General features: G+C 36.8%; 1 protein-coding gene across 4 annotated transcripts in view; it reads right to left on the bottom strand.

Moving 5' to 3' along the window:
• Positions 1–1,645: 1,645 nt before the first annotated feature.
• Positions 1,646–17,117, bottom strand: part of cbfb (core-binding factor beta subunit) — a 40,835-nt gene continuing 25,363 nt past the window's right edge. Inside the window, exons 4-7 of one of the 4 annotated variants that reach the window (XM_023348268.1) lie at positions 12,067–12,183; positions 11,878–11,973; positions 10,133–10,202; positions 1,646–2,155 (exon numbers count right to left, since the gene is read on the bottom strand). In XM_023348268.1, coding sequence (XP_023204036.1) covers positions 10,173–10,202; positions 11,878–11,973; positions 12,067–12,183 — 243 coding nt within the window. In that variant the 3' untranslated portion in view covers positions 1,646–2,155; positions 10,133–10,172. Of the gene's footprint in view, positions 2,161–10,132; positions 10,203–11,877; positions 11,974–12,066; positions 12,184–17,117 lie in introns of all 4 variants that reach the window. The other 3 variants (XM_023348263.1, XM_023348255.1, XM_023348249.1) reach the window with 3 other exon arrangements.

Here is a 17,117-nt window from a genome sequence, read left to right as displayed (position 1 = left end):
TACAAATAGCATCATTATTTCACTAATTAATAATTTGATGGTTGCATTCTTCAGTACATTGTACATTTATTTTACTTATCAGTGAGCTGGACAAACATTGCTCTTTTTAAAAAACTTGATCTGAAGTCGACTTGCTGTGCAGGTTAACCAATCAGAGGTGAGGGTCTCTTTGATGGACAGTTGAAAATATTTCATGATGAACTGCAGAACCATAACAAACATTATATGATATTTTAACTGCTTCAAAGTTTAGATTTAATTATCATTCCAGTATTTATTCCATTATTGTCTCCAAAATATTTGCACATATATCTACGTATCAAATGCTTGTTTCCAATTTTACATCAATAATTTTAAGATATACAAAAGTGGCACTTATGGCACTCTGTACTTGTAATGCAGAAGTCAAACTAAACGTCACTAATAGCAACTAAAGACTAAATTTCTGATTGTGAAAATAAAACTCTGTGTAAACACTAGAGTTCACTCAATCCAATAAAGTATCAGCTCCTTGTCCTGATCATAATATTATTGATTAATTGGTATTAGAAAGGTGCTGACAGTGATAAATACCAACCTCTGGTGTTGACCTATTTAAAACACAACAGTAAACTTTCCAACCAGACTTGCTAATGTGTGCACGTTGGAAGCGGTTTAAAACAGAAAATCATTTTGGTTGTTATTTCCATATTTAGGAGTTTGGGTTTTGCTCAAAGTGGCATGGAAACAGCCGCACAGCTGAAAGAGGTGAGTTTCTGAAAACAATTAAGCTGAATCCTTAATTTCCTTCAGGAAACTGAAGGAAAGTTATTAATTATAGTAAAAACTTCAAGCCAACAACAGTCAACTGAGATCCCTTCCTACGATTCCTCTGACTGCCAATAGCTACTCCACATAACCCCACAATAACCGTTAAGCTTTAATTTTGTGTTGAGGTTCTTTTTAATGATTCTGAAAATCATAAGGAAGTAAGTATTATGTTGCAGCTTTGTTTTTACATTAGAGTAATAAAAAGGAAGAAAATGATTTTATTTAAGGGTTAAAACTTTTTGACAACCAGACTTTGAGTCACCCAGTTGTTCCTGATCAAAGAGCAGACAAAGAGCACTCCCAGGATAAAGAGGCTACAAGCAATAAAGAGCAAAGGAAGCCCCATATTTGATTTCATGCAATAAAAAGACAAGAAATGTGGAGATCAAGACTGTTTGTATCACATAGTGCAAAACCTCTCGGAAGACGAAGGACGTTTAAATCTCCTCCTTGTAGCCGTTTCTATATTTAGAGCCTCCAGGTTGTGTCTACAGAACCTGTGATGTTTTGAACAAATCTAAATTTACACAAAGCAAACACTTCTTAACCCTCCAGCCTGGTAAATATGTCCTTGGTTTGCCTTTCTATAATTTTTTAAGTCTCCTATTTTTATCCCTCCCTCCCTTCTTCCAGCAAAGTGAACTTTGGTCTCAGAAAACAGCAGGTTTTAAGAAATTAAGTTGATAAAATGGAAGTTTTTCACAAGCATATCAGCAAACATGAGGTGTTGAAACACTGACAAAAATGCATATATATATATATATAATTATATATATATATATATATATATATATATATATATATATATATATATATATATATATATATATATATATATATATATATATATAGATTTTAACATCATGAACTGTTGAAACCTCACATTTGATTCATGCTGTGAACGTAAGCCCTGACCGTGACCCTGAGCCACAACGACTTCTACCTTTTCTCTGCTCCTTCTTGTTCTCACCTCTTCCTCTTTCTCTCATTATCAACGTTTTGCCTAAGTTCTCCAAATTAAGTCAAAATCTCAATAACTGTTCTTTTTCTTTCTTCATCCAAACATTCCTGCTTAAGTCTTTGGTTTCTTTTAAATCGTTTTTGTTAATTTTATATCTCCGTTTCTGTCTGCCTTCAAAAGTTTGAAAAATATAGCAATTTTGAGGAATAATGCAAAACAACTGGCCAATGAGCGCGGTCTCATGCTGACTGCGTTGAAATCGAGCAACAAACAAACAAACTGCCTCAGTTTCCATTTTTTTCTTCCTTCTTCCATCCTCAGCGCATCTTGTGTTCCATGTCAGCGTTGGCCATGTTTGAGCCAGGGCTGGGGTCCTGCTGTCGTCTGGACTGGGGAGAGACAGGGATGGAGGGATGACGGAGGAAAAGAGGAGGAGGAGGGCAAGAAATAAAAGAGGATGACGGCCAAAAAAAAGGATTAAAGAGAAAAGACAGTAAATTAAGTACAGCATTCAAAAATGGTACACATATTGACTAATTTATAAAAAAACAATTTTATTAGCATTTTTATCTCACTGTTTGACATTAAAGCTCTTGTATGTAACTTTTATAATTAGTTTTTTATGTTTACTGAAACCGTTCCCCCTTGCTCTCTGCGACCCTGCAGTTAATATAGCCTGAACAAATGCTAAGGCTAGATAGCATAGCCACCGATGACAGCAGATAAACAGCTTTCCTGTACAAGTAATTTGTTTCTCTTCCTTTAGCACATTTAGCAGCGTGTTCATAAGTTGATTGACAGCGCTAAGACTCTACTCTGGACTCTGATTGGTTGTTTTTGGTGCATTTCTTCAGACAGCAATAGTGGAGGAGATCGATCTTTTCACAGATTATCCATCTCATAGAATACTGTCAGGACATAATTATAATTCTAGCAATTACATATATATATGTCTATGCTCATACAGTACAGACCAAAAGTTTGGACACAACTGTGTGTCCAAACTTTTGGTCTGTACTGTATATATACTGCAGATGTTTCCTGAATACAAACTAAGCATAAAAGAATTTGCAGTACCCTCTATTGCCACTAGATGGAGCCAAAACAGCTTTGAAACGAGTCGCTTACTCCTGTTTTTACACACTGATGTTATTTTAGTCAAGGTATCTGGTAGACAGACAAATACAGCAGCAGGCAGACAAACAGATACATAAACTGGCAGACTTGCAGGCCGACACACTCATACACACACACACACACACACACATACCCCCACACACAGACACGCGCAAGCACACCCCACCCACGCCCACACACACACACACACTCACAAAGTTGATCGTTTGGTCATCAACAGAGGCCGTCAGCATGAGAAGACTTTTAAAAATATTTCCTGACTCGGTGTGGTGGGATAGTGTTTGCGAGGCCATGGTGTGACCCTCGGCTGCCGTAACAAAAATACTTGTGGTTGTATGTTTACACTGAAGTGATGGCTGGGGGGATTTGGCACGGCTCGGGTGATAGAGGTGAGAAGGTGCGGGAGAAGGTGAAGCCGGGAGCAGACAGAAATGCAGACAGAGATAGTGGAGGGGTTGCTTAGCTCAAGAGGAATGCAGTTTGTGTCATCTCAGTGACTCACCGTAATAGCAAGGCACTTGCAGTCACATGCACACACACCAACACACACATACACACAGACGCGCGCATACGTACAGTATGTCATGCTTCCATTTTCATTGCAAGCAGCCAGACTGGCTCCTCAGTTGTTTAATAAAAACTGCTGCTTTTTCAGATATTCACATGTTGCTCAGTTACAGTCACATGACTCCTGGATCAAAGCAGAGTTGAAACAAACAAATTGCAATTGTTCAGCAGAGTATTATGTTGAATTTCTTTACAGTGATTTTTTTCTATTATTTTATAAAAAAATAAAATAAAAAGCTGCAGAAGACGGAGAACAAATCGGGGCAATACATAATACATAAGATACATACTGTACAGCAACACTTAGTTAAGAAATCTTAAACCAAGATGCAGAAATGAAGAAAAATTGGGGTCATTCTCTACATCAAGCAAATTCTTACCAAGTATTTTTGGTTCATTTTCTAGAGCAAATATCTAACTTACAAGTAAGATATAAGAGCTTATTTTAAAAAAATAATAATTGAATATTGGTAAAGTGCTAGTTCCACTGGAATAGTTTTTACTTATAACGTGGGAAAATGTCTCGTTAGAAGTGAAACATTCTGCCAGGGGATCCGTTTGATTGATATTCAATAATTATTAACTTGAATATCAATTCTGTTAAAACAAAGCTCATATTTCTTGCAGAAAAGTTACTTGTAAGTTAGTTTTGTTTTATTTAAAGTGTAATATGATATTTGCAGTGAACAGTATTAAGCTAAAACACAAAGCTCTCAATTTATCTCCGTGTTTACATTTGACCCTCATCTATGGTCCAGTGATATTGATCCTTATCAAAAGAAGGAAATTCTAGATTCAAACAGTCAAAAGTATCTTCCAGATTTCACTCCAGACATAAACTGAGGGGAGGTTGGAGCTGCAGTTCCACTGTGTTCAAACTTGAGGCTGTTTGATTGGGATGTGTCAAGGAGCCATTCATTAGAAACACATTTCAATGGGAGAAGTTCTCAACTTCATAATTTTTTCCATCTTTGCTTAGTAAACACTGACTCCATGGAAAGGTTCCTGCACTTGAAATGAGATGCAATGATTAGAACCTGGTTTGAGTTTTATTTTTCCAGACATTCTTCTATAGATTGGCTGGATGATCCAACATGGCCTTCCATTTGTACAAAATCTCAAATTATCACCAGTCTACCACTTTACACACAAAAAAACATCATCCGTAAAAAACAAACCAAATCTACTAGTTACTGTCTCCATCTGAATAAAAGGCCCTATTATTGAAACACTATAAAAATATGACAAAATATAAAGAAAGAAGCTGAAATATGCTCAAATAAGCTGTTGGATCAATTGGAATGTATGTATGATTGAATTGAAATCATATTTTTTGAAAAGTGCCTTTAGTCAACATTTACATAAATAAACTCAATTGAACTGCTAAAGAGAGATAATGTAGTTACTGTTTGTTTCTGTAGGGATTAATAAAATAAGGGCAGTAAAACTGAAATAAACATTTATTTGACCACTGAAGTAAAAGAGGAATTTGACCATTTAAAAGTTTTGTTTTTATTCTATTCTCTCTTTTGCAGCTAAAAATGTATTTGGTAAATGTCAAAATGTGTTATATCTATGATTTATTTAATTATCTGAATTTTTAAATAAAGTGAACAAATAAGAACAAATTGGACCTTTATGACTTTAAAATGCCTGAAGGGTTCATTAGGTGAACAAACAAAATTAGATTGTCTTCTAAACTTCCAGCTAATGAACTGAAAATGAGTGGAAAAAGTGTCAAACTCAATGAAGGATGAAAACCTAGGTAATGTCTGCACACCTCTCTGTCTAAAAACTAAAATAAAAACATCTGTACAGAATGGAAACCTCATTCCCAACTGAATTTGGAAAAATAAAACCATGTGGATAGTTTGTAACTTGTGTTTCTGTCTCCAATTAACGCTTAAAAAAGTAAAATTTCAAAAGTACTATTTATGTATTTTTTTGTTTTTGGTCAAGTGCATCAATAATTCAACTCAACTATTTCCTGTTATTTTTTGTGTTGGAAAGTCTGCTGTTTTGAAAGGTGGTTTCAGGGATCTTCTCATTTTTTCCCCTCCGGGATTCATGGAAAGCAGAAGTACTAAAACCATTAGGTAGAAGCTAATGACGTGTGTTTGTCTGCTGAGTTTAGTGAAGCTTTATTAAAATGTGACACAGAGAGCCTGAGTGTTTGTGAAGAAGGGAGTGGTCTGTGCTAATCATCGGGGCCGGAGAAAGCTTCTCATATTGATCCGAACACAAATGGAAGCCTGCAGGGCCACGACGGGCTGCTTAACCGCAGCTCAATACTCAAAGCCTGTGGATGTATGTGTGTGCGCATCGTGACGAGATCGGAGTAGATTTGCTGTTTCTGCAGGTTTGTGCACCTGCAAAGCGTTCGAATATGTTTGTGAACTGGAGTGTGTGTTTGTGTGTGTGTATGGGGGGGTCTGATAGCAATCAATACTAATGATATATTAATGCTTTCAGTGCCAGCTCATCATTTATGGACAAATCTCTTTCTGCAGAGTGCTTGGATGTGTGTGTGTGTGTGTCTGTTTACATCTGATTATATTCATGTGAATTGAAAATCTACAACACTTCAGGGGTCCAATAGCTTTTAGGTACCTGACTGCTGAATGTTTAAATAGTTTGAGGCTTAATATTTCAGCGAGAACAACGCAACGTTTACTGAAGAGGACAGAGTGAAATTAAAAAGCTTTCATCTTAATCTATAGCTACATCATCTATCACTATGACAGCTACCTTCTGACCTTGGTTGATTGGAACATCACTGCTTTTAGATAAAAAAAAGTAAAATCTGCTGAAATGACAAGACTTCTGCTTTAGTAAGCAAAAGAGACGTTAATATTTTACTACAAGTCTAAAAAAAGCCAAAGAACTTCTTGACCTCTTAATTTTTCTGCATAGATTTTATTAATCCAACTACTTCAAAGAGAAATGTTAACATTATAATTTGTTTGACCTACATTTTTGAGCTACAGAACGATTAAGTTTATTTTATCAATATAGTCTTGATTCAATCCTTAGACATAAAAGAAAAATTGAGATTTCAAAATTCTGGGAATGGAAACGTAGAGGCAGTAATCAGTGAGATTTTCTGGTTGGTGTGATGAGCACTAGAGGATATATCATCAGATGTTTAAATAAAAATTTGCATATGAAATGTTATCTGCTGATGGGAATCTGCTGGTTACAGGAAAGCAGAAAATAAATAAAGACCACATCAATTATTGCCTTTCTGGTCGAAAGCAAATCTGCTTCCCTGTCTTTGACTTTCCTCTGATGGAAAGGGTTACTTTGTCTTTGAATAGCAAACAGTAGAGATAACTCGATCAGCCGCTAACAAGACACAGAGAGTCACAGAGAAACAGAGACGCATAGCGAGGTGGAGCGCAGACCACAGAAATGCAGAGGCCGAATCTGTGCAACTATTTAGCAAAACTCGTCAGTCACACCCAAAGAAGAAACTCAGAGCAGATCTGCAGAATCTTCCTGCAACGTCTGGCTAACACTCTCCGAACCCATCTACTTCATTTTATTATGTTGGATAACAAATCTGGATGTGATTTAAGATTTAAATTCTTCTGTGTCCAGCTTTAGATTTTCTAATGTCAGAGATTCTACTGTTTTTAGCTTAAAAATGTCATATTAATCCCAGCATGTTTAACTACCAACAATCAAAAATAGACATTAATATTTAAACGTTCTTAAAGTTATATAAGATTCTCGTTCCCTTCTTTTGACCTGATAAAGTTTCTATAACCTTCCTTATGACTAGTGGCTTATGGTGCTGACTGTTGTTATAATGAAGGCCTTTGAATGTCTGAGTCATGGGACACATTAAAGCCAAACTCCCACCACCATCTACAGTTTGCTTGTTGTTCCAACTGCTCTATAGATGAAGCGATAAGACATTCCCTGCACACCATCTTGTCCCTTCTGAAGACGAAAAACAGTTTCACCACGATTCCTTTATTTTCTTTTCACAGTATGATCCCACATCTTTCACTTTGTAGCTCGATTTTGGTTTTCCTGTGAGAAAAAGTACAGATAGTAGCCAGTAAGACCAAGTCCTCTGTCAGACTGAGCACAGGAGTTCCTCAAGGATGTGTATTCGGTGCTTTACCCTTTAGTGTGCTCACACTTGTTAAGTAAACACAAATAGTTAATAAAGTTAACTAATAAAACAAGAATGCAAGGACTTATCAGTAAAGATGAAGATACAGAGAAAAGCTGAAACACTTAAAAATTTGAACAAAACCAAAGAATTCATCTTTAAAATGCAGAAGCATGGTGTTTACCAGTATTTGTTCTTGATTGGCTCACTCTAAGACAATAGTGTACAGGAGTCCAGGGTGAACTTATGCTACGTTCACACAGCAGGTCTCCATGCTCAGATCAGATTTTTCTTTTTTTGCCTGGTTGATCACATTACAAATTAAGTGCAACCGCAAACAGAGGTTTGTGAAGAAGTGTCTGAGCTCTGTTTGCAGAAGAAATAATGGTCAATTAATCTTAAAGTTATTCAGCAATTGGAGCTAGAATTGGACAGCATCGTCACATTCATCATAGAAGACGAAGGAAGCTAAGAAAAATGGAAGCACAACTGCAACGTCTGTAGAGAACTTTGTTTGAATGCGCAGTTGGAACCAGAAGTGGTGGGATTGTGATGTGATGCGCTTTAGTGATACAGATTTCTTTCATAATTAGAATTTTAAGACATTGCATGAAATCGTCTCCGGCTATTTCTGGTCCAAAACTTTGACTCATGTCTCAGGACAAAAGTCAGAAAAAGGCGACGTGCACATTGAAAAATTATTGGATACGTATCCAATTTAATACCACATCTGGCTTTCTGGGGCTGAAAAGATCGGAATTGGTCCGTTCAGACTGCCATGAAAAAGTCAGATATGGGTCGCATTAGCCTGCTGTGTGCCCTTAATGTGTATCGGTAAGATCAGGGAAAAAATTAAGTCCCCCAGTTTTTCAACAACTCAAACAATTTTTAGCTGATTTGTTTTCTGTATGACTTTATCAGTTGTTCACTTAATTGTTGATGATTTTTTACAGTGCTGCCTTGATGCGCTGACTTGTTTGGACAACTTTCATGAAGTCCCACTACATCATTTCAGCCAGGTCTGGACTTTGACTGGGCCAGTGCAACACTTCCTTTTGTTGTGAATTTGTTGCTGTGTTGGGATTTATGTTCTTTACAGTTGGGATTACCTTCAGATAATCTCATATTTCCCAATAAAACACTTTGGTATACAGAGGGGTTCATGGTGAACTCAATGGTGGGGAAAAGTATTTGTTCTCCATTTTGTTTTTTTGCACATTAATATTTCAGATCAACAAACAAATTTCAATATGAGACAAAGTTACATGAGTAAAAAGAAAAAGCTGTTTTAAATGGTGATATGATTTATTAACAAAACCAGTCTGGCCCTATGTTTAAAGCTAATTACCACTGTTGCTAAGTCAATAATTAGCTTTTATTCATCACTTCTTCTTTGTGCGGTTTCTCTAGCCAAACCCATTCAGTGTTACTGCCAGACTTGTAAAATGGATACATTCGGTTGGCTGCTACTTTTCCTGTTAAGCCCAAAGAAAGCAAAGAGGGTGTGTTTTTTATGTGGGTGAAGTTGATGTTGCACACACTCAAAGTAATGTAATCAAGTGCCACATGGTAGGAGTAGGTGTAGGTTTATAACACTAAGGAATAGCCTGGGGTTAAGTTTTATTTTCAACCGTTGTCTTTACGGCACCAGTAACCCTGATGTAAATAGGAAGACCTCTGAGAGCCGTTCTGTCATTTCTCCAGTAATAGCTCTTTACCCTTTGGGCTCTACAAAGGACATGCCTGTGCTGCACAAGCTAAACCAGAACTAGTTTTACCTCAGTCAGAGTGCAACATCTATCTTTATTTGAGTAATTTAATATTTTTCAGAAGGTCTTCCTCCTCTTGACCTCCATGTTTGGTCAATGTCACCTTAAATTACTGCATGTCGGCATGACGCCATATTGCACTCACCCTCGATTTGGACACTTTCTCCATTGTTAGATGCTGAATGTGTATCCAAGCAATTTGTTGCACCAAATCTAAAGCTTTTGACACAGTGCAGATTTTTTTAGGAGGTGATGCTGCTGGTTTTATTGATTCGTTAGAAGAAAAAAGGTTTTCTTATTCTTTCTGAGCCTCAGGGGAGAAACATGATATCAGTCAGATGAAAGATGACCTTCAGAGAGCAACTTTACTTTTTCCCTTCTTTAAAACGGCAGTATTGTTTCTCATCAAATGACCTCATTTTCAGCTAAATTTAATTATTTACAACATAATAAAAAAGCACATTTTATACACATACGTACATAAATGCATGCACATATTTGAACAGCAAACACAAACAGGCAAACATACAAACACACATGGAAAATAACGGACAGAAACATGAATGCAAAGACACGAGCAGGGCACTTTGGCACACACACACACACACACACACACGCCCACACACACACACACACACACACACACACACACACACACACACACACACACACACACACACACACACACACGCGCGCGCATGCAGACACAGAAGGTGGTTTAGTGCATGACAGTGTGATAGGTGGTGAGAAGTGAAGGACACAGACCCTGTTCTTTTCTGCTGGCTGTCTGTCTTTCTGTGTGTCATCAGTCCCAGATTTTAGAAACCACAGGGTCCTAAAAAAATAAACAATTTGGTGTTCATTCGAAGGGCGTCAGCTTCGCATCGATGCCTCTGATCCCCCCAAAGCCTTGCTGGGAAAGTGAGGTGACTTCAGGTAATCATATGCAGTCAGAGTGCCTTTTAAATCGTACAACATAACAGTTTTAGCAACACTTCATATTTCAAAACAAATGAAGTTTCACAGTTTTGAATAAAGGAATATGAATTTTTACATGTTTTTTAATTTTTTTTATAATACACTACTTTCCTTTCTCAGGCTTTTGAGGAATCTGACAAAAACTGAATCAGTCATTCAATAGTTCAAAAAATTAAATGAGATTATATAGTCAAACTGATCATGCACTAAACCTACAATTTGGAATAAAAAAATGAATAATTTCATGAAATAAAGCTAAGGCACACAAGCACACATCACACAACTCGGAGCCATCAAAGCGCTAAGCAAAGAAAGGTGTGCTGTAGCTTTATTATTGTCTGTACACATATATAGGCACCTTGCAAAAGTATTCACACCTTAAACATGTTCACATTTTGTCACATTGCAACCACTTTAGTGTATTTTAGTGGGATTTTATGCGACAGGTCAACTCAAAGTAGTGCATAATTCATATAGATTACATTAAAATACATGAACGAGTTTTCATCCAGGATTTTTCTGTATATGGGTACATCTATCTCCACACAGCATGATGCTGCCACCACCACATTTCACTTTGGGTTCAGGGTGAAGAGCAGTTTGTTTTCTGTAACACATATCATTGTCTATCTGGTGTTGAATGTTCTCAAAGGGCCTTTTGTGGCAGAACTTATCGATAACATTCCCCATTAACAAACTGTTGGAATGTTTTACCTTCCTCTTGGTTTGATAAGCACTTATAAAACTCTTTTCAAATTTACATAATTTAGCAGTATACGGTAAAAACTTACTTTGATTTGACTGACAAAGTAATATTTAAGCGCACAACCGTTACCTTAAGCGTCTATTTATGGTCATCTTGAGTCTAGAGGGCCATATGAAGGATGAGAGTGGGCCGGATTTGGCCAGCGAGCCTCGAGTTTTACACAGTTGATGTGGACCAAAAATTAAAATCTTGCCTTCATGTGACCGGAGCACCTTCTGTCATGTGATCATAGATGAATGCATGATTTTGATATTTAAATAACTTAAATAAGGCACTTTTGTAATAGTCTATCACAGAAAATCTCAATTTTGTTTTTGCATTAAAGTCTGAGTTTGTACCGTTCACAGGTTGTTCTTTTGCAAAGCTTTCACAGCTTGATGAAAGATGAGATTATTTTTAGTCAAAGTCTTGCAAACCCAGCCAGAACACATGAAATGGACTAGAGTTCTGCTAGAGATTAGCAAGCTTCATGAGAGTACACACGATAAGAGGGGATTTTTAATCTATGCTCATCTTATTTAACTCCAAATGAAACAAGCTTTCTGTATTTTACATGTTATTCAAAACAAGATGTAAAACATACATATAACTGAGCCTTCATATAACTACTGAGCCTTCTCTGTTGGGTGTGGTTATGGGCGGATGTGAGTCAACAAACAAATATAATATTCATGGATATAAATCCAACAGTAATTTACACGTTTCTTTAATTTCTGTTTGTCTTGGGAGACTCCAGACCTCTGAAAACACACAGACCCCTTCTCACCTCTAAATCCTCTCGGTGTGATCGGTCTCTGTCCTCAAAGTCTCTGGTTCTGCGCCGAGCTTCCTCAAATGCTGCCTGAGCCAAAGCATCCTCTTGCTGCACACAAAAACCAACAAGTAGTGATCAAACTTCAAAACAATCAGAGGTCTGGGACAGAAAAAGGTAAAAGTGAGTGAGAGGGTTTCCTACCTGCGCTCGCTCATCATCATACTCCAGATATCCCATCCCGTCCAGCCGCTGTAGGTCAATCCAGCCTCTCCAGATCACACAAACCCCATTCAGGATCATAGGCGCCTTTAAATAGACCTGAGAAGACAGAGACACAGACTCCTGTTAGTCGACGCTGCATCACATCTGAAACACCATGATGAACAAATTCTGCATTGTAAAATTAAAAAGTAAAATTAAATATCCTTTTTTTTCTGGGTGATGAAAATTTCAGTATTTTTGATCCTGTGTAGCAACCAAGCAGCTTGAAAATGTTGCCAGTTTCATGTGTAATTTGTATATTTTAAATGTGAATGAAAATACTCAAACTCAGGAAAATAACTTAAAATAAGAAGTAAGGCACTTTGGAGGCAATTCAGGGATTGGATATTCCTGAGTTGCTATTTCATCGGTCTGCTATATTGGATCCCACAAACATTTTCTTGCACGTGCAAGAGTTGATAATGTATTGTATGATTCACTAGTGTCCACTTCAATAGTCTGTGTGCATTAGTAACATAAAAACCCATAAGAAACACAAGAAAATGGCTTTTAGATTGTCGTCCACTGTGCATAGAAGGACTAGTGTAAATTTGAATTATGAAAATAAATATGCTTAATGGAAACACAGTAATTTTGAAAAGAACTCGTTTTTTGATAAAACATTTTTGCCCTTGGATGAGATGGTTTTTAGGCCGTATTGACAGGGTATTTCGCAAAACTGAAATGGAAACACTTTTTTCAGATCACGAGTCACATGATCATCAGCCGGATGTTACTACTGCTGGAGGAGATGAAGAAGATGACAGGAAGTGGTTGGGGGTGATGGTGCAGCTTGTCACGTAAACAAACGTATTCATGTGTGATTTTAATTGTGTTTCTTTTTTAATAGAAGCAATGAAATCACTAAATTATGTTCTTTTTGGCATTAGCAGTTTTGCACACATTTGTAATTTGAACACAGCTATTGACATTTTTTGAATGTATTCCTCAAGTAAAATCATTTTATGGAAAAACATGAGTTTTTCCAGAACTGACGTGTTTCCATTAAACAAATTTATATTTTTTTTTTCTGAATTTGAATTTATGTGGTCAAAGGAACTGCAGCTTGTATAACAATTTGGTTATCAAGTGACTTTCACAGTTCCAGGTCAATATTTTGATGAATTATGGACATAAATAACCATTCACTACTCAAATATCACATATAATTTAATTGTATTTTTTTTCTCTCAGACTTCCACCACACCATGTTTTCACTGGTTGTGGTTCTGGTCCCTGTTTGGGTTTATGATATTTGAGAGAATCTGAGAAAAGATTTTCTGCAAGTATACAACCAAGAAAGTCTGAGAAAACCTTAGAAAACTCATTTAAGTAATCTCTTGTCAAAGCGGCTGTAAAATATGGGGGCTGCAAACCAGAACAAGCTATTTTATTTCCAACGAAATATTTTAGACATGTTTTTTGTGTTGGTGCTTAATTTTTTTACAACCGTTGTTCCAGGAAAGGAGAGAAATGGAGCATTAATCTATCCACAGTTTCCAGGCTCTTCTCTGCTCGTTAAAAATGAAAGCTGTGGCGTTGCCTCAGGTTTCAGAAGATTTTAGAAAAATATAAAAACAAAAAATCAGCTGCTCTTCTTTGACCTTGTGCTGCCTTGTTTTGTCTTCATCTGGATCAAATAAGAACAGCAAGAGGAAAAACTCAGATAATGATGGATTTCGTTTTCATAAAGTGTTTTTTTGTTGATTCAGCAGCGCTGTGAGGTCAGTTCAGACTTTGTCTGTCTTTGCTTTCCAGGTTGTGTTACTCACTCTATGGCTCAATTCCAGAGGGAAAGCAAAGTAAATATACAGTATGTGTGTGTTTACATGAGGAGGAGGAGGAGCCCCACACACATCTGCACCGTCACAGAACCATTTCTTTGTTTGGATTTGCTTGAATTTCTCAGCTCCAGTAAGAACAACCAAACTGTGTCCCAACATTTCGCAAAACACAGTGAAAATATTTAGTCAAGAACAGACAGAGAAAAACAGTAAAAAGGCATTTAGAAAAGTAAACCTCACCAAAAGATGCTATAAGCTGATTTTAATGATGAATTGCCTTTGTGAGAATCTAAAAACAAAATAAGATGTAATACTGCCTTCTTAAGCAGAAATATTCAAGTATTTAGTTCTGTTTTGGTCTTGGACATATTCTAATACCTTCATCACACTATTATTCACCTTCCTTCCATTTACACTGCATACAGTTTTCAGTATGTTTTGTACATGCTGAAAACTCCCTCAGCGTTAAACGCGTTAAACGCTAATCAAATGTTTCAATAATAATCAAAGTTAACATTCATTAATCTTATAGCATGCAGATGCTCTGTCTGCACTGATGACGATCCACTCAATTCAACATGTTGTTTTTGAATAATTATGCTAATTATTATTTGACTGTTGAACTTTGAGCCTGAAATAGTCAGGCAACCACAAAGTATCGAACAGCCATGTAAGAAAACATCACCCACTCTGTCCATGCAGATATGATAGGCTTTTATGTATTTAATATGACTTTGTTTGTACTTAAATAATTAAAATTCAGAATGTTTGTGATTTTGTACACTTCAGATCCAGTTTACATACAGTTGACCACCACATGTTCACGGTTCAGTATTTATGGATTTGTGGTTGGAACATAACTCCAAATTATTTGCAGAAAATCAGCCTATTTGCGGGTAATTAAAATATTTCTTTTAAAAATTACAGCTTAGGAAGTTGAAATACTTTGGCACAATGTTACTTGACACACTATCAGCTGACTTTTGCAAAGCAGGAGTGGCATTTATTTTCCTTGATACTGATTAGCTGTGAGTGGAGGCAGATATTAGCTTCTGTGCTAGTGCTAAAACAGTTTCCACTGTGTGTACTAATGCATATTAGGGTATATTTGGTGTTTAAACTATTAAAACTGGCAGTTGCAAGCCTTTTTAAAGGAGAAAGTATTGACGGAGTTTAGCTAGTAGTCAGCTGTGGTCCCTAAAGCCTGCAAATACTAGGGGTCAACCGCAATTTTAAAACCAAGAAGGCCCAGATCAGTCATGTGTTGAAACCCTGCATTTACTGTGACTGTGCAACAGATATAAGATGGAGGACGCAGTACGGCAGATCAGCTCAGTGTCCCACTGACATCTGAGCATCACGCATAAAGATTAGACACAAGAAGAAGTCATAAATAAGTTCAAATTCACGTTATGTCCTAACCTGCCAGAATGGACCCACACAGTCTGTCAGCAAAACACACAAGTTGCATAAGAAATGGCAAATGTATTTGAGCGTAAATCTGCAAACTGTGACAGAGCAGCTCAGTTTTTCTCAGGCCTCAACAGTTTATAGATAATATTTTTATCTGTGTAAACACATATTTCAAAATGAATTAACAAAACCAAACACTCCTCCTGAAAAACACGCACAAACACAGATTATCAGATTTTTATGCACAGCATGAGAAGAACTCCACGTTCCTGCATTTTAGCTCCGGCTATTTTTGGACAGCCTCTCACAGGACCTCTTTTACCACAGCTACCCACAGTGCACCGGGGTTGCAGGGGAGACCGCACCCCAAGAGACTGTGGGTTTTGTGTTTATTCGAATGAATGTTTTTCTGTGTGTGTGTGTGTGTGTGTGTGTAAAAGCAGGAGAAATGGCTTCCACATCTGTGAGGCTGAACGATGCTTTTAAAGGAAAGCTTCATTTGCTCTGACAAGGAAAATGCGTTCATGTGTAGGGGTGTGTGTGTGTGTGGAGGTGGGCGTGTGTGTGTGGTGGGGTGTGCGTGAATGTGTGTGTGTGTGCTCATAAGGGGAAAATATGTAGAAACGGCCCAACCACAGACTTCCTCCTCTGAGAGAACCATGTCAACCCCCACATCTCCATTTGCTGAGAGAAACATACGAAGACGTTGGAGTTCTCACATACTGCAGCACAGAAAGAAAAACAAGTTGAGTGAAATCGAAGGCAAAAGCTCCGCTGTTCTTTTTGGTTTAGAAAAAATTCTGCACCTATTTGAATATTCGGGCCGCTCACTCAGGTTTACAGCTTCAAGTGAACTCAAAGACCTTCGTACAATGAATTCATTTACGTTTTTATCCACTTCCTACAGAACTAAATGAAAAATCCACGTGAATCCATCAAAGCTTAGTTATCTGAAGTTCATATTCACTCATCATGCACTTCAAGTCTGTATTCATTTTGGGCATTAATTGATAAAACATCAAACAAAGTTACACTACATCTATTTTTACTCTAGACATGATTTTGCTTCTGGCAAAATTCTTGCTGAATATTTGACGCCTCTTTAGGGAGAATCACTAGAATTCATTCAAACTGGTTTGTTAACTTTTTAAAAATGTATTTATTTCGAATAGGCAAAAAATAAAAACAGGAAAAAATTAAAAAAACAAATGATCATATCCATTGACATGCAATTTTACATAATTTGTTCAAGAAGGAGCACGTAGAAGATATAAGACCTTATGATTTCCTGCCCCTCTCATACTCATCAACTTACAAACATAAACTCTTAAATTATTCCACATCAAATGATGCATAAACCTCACATTATCATCCTTAAATATACAATCATTTATACATTTTTCATACCAGCAATCGTACTTTTGGTTTTTGAGGCAAGTATCCTATATAATATATTTCTTAATAAGCTACTTTTGGACAGTTTTTATATTTGTACTTTATTTAAGCTCATCATCCAATCCATTCCATAAATTACTCCACACACTGATTTACAAAACTCTTTTAAAACAAAATACCCATTCTCTGTCAGCAAACTTTTTTTTTTAATACTTCATGGCATTTAGTGGTTTCTTACTTTAGGCATAAATTGTACAAGTATGCTTGAAGTATGTGTGGAGGACTCGAAGCAAAAAAAACAAAACAAAACCATGTAGCATCTGTCAGGCATGGTGGTGGCAGTGTCATACTTAGAAGCTGTTTCAATTCTCCAACTATAGCAACAAATAAAAAGCTAAA

This window comes from Xiphophorus maculatus, chromosome 2 (assembly GCF_002775205.1).
Source record: "Xiphophorus maculatus strain JP 163 A chromosome 2, X_maculatus-5.0-male, whole genome shotgun sequence".
NCBI classification, from domain to species: Eukaryota; Metazoa; Chordata; class Actinopteri; order Cyprinodontiformes; family Poeciliidae; genus Xiphophorus; species Xiphophorus maculatus.
This window is presented reverse-complemented; position numbering and strand designations above follow the sequence as displayed.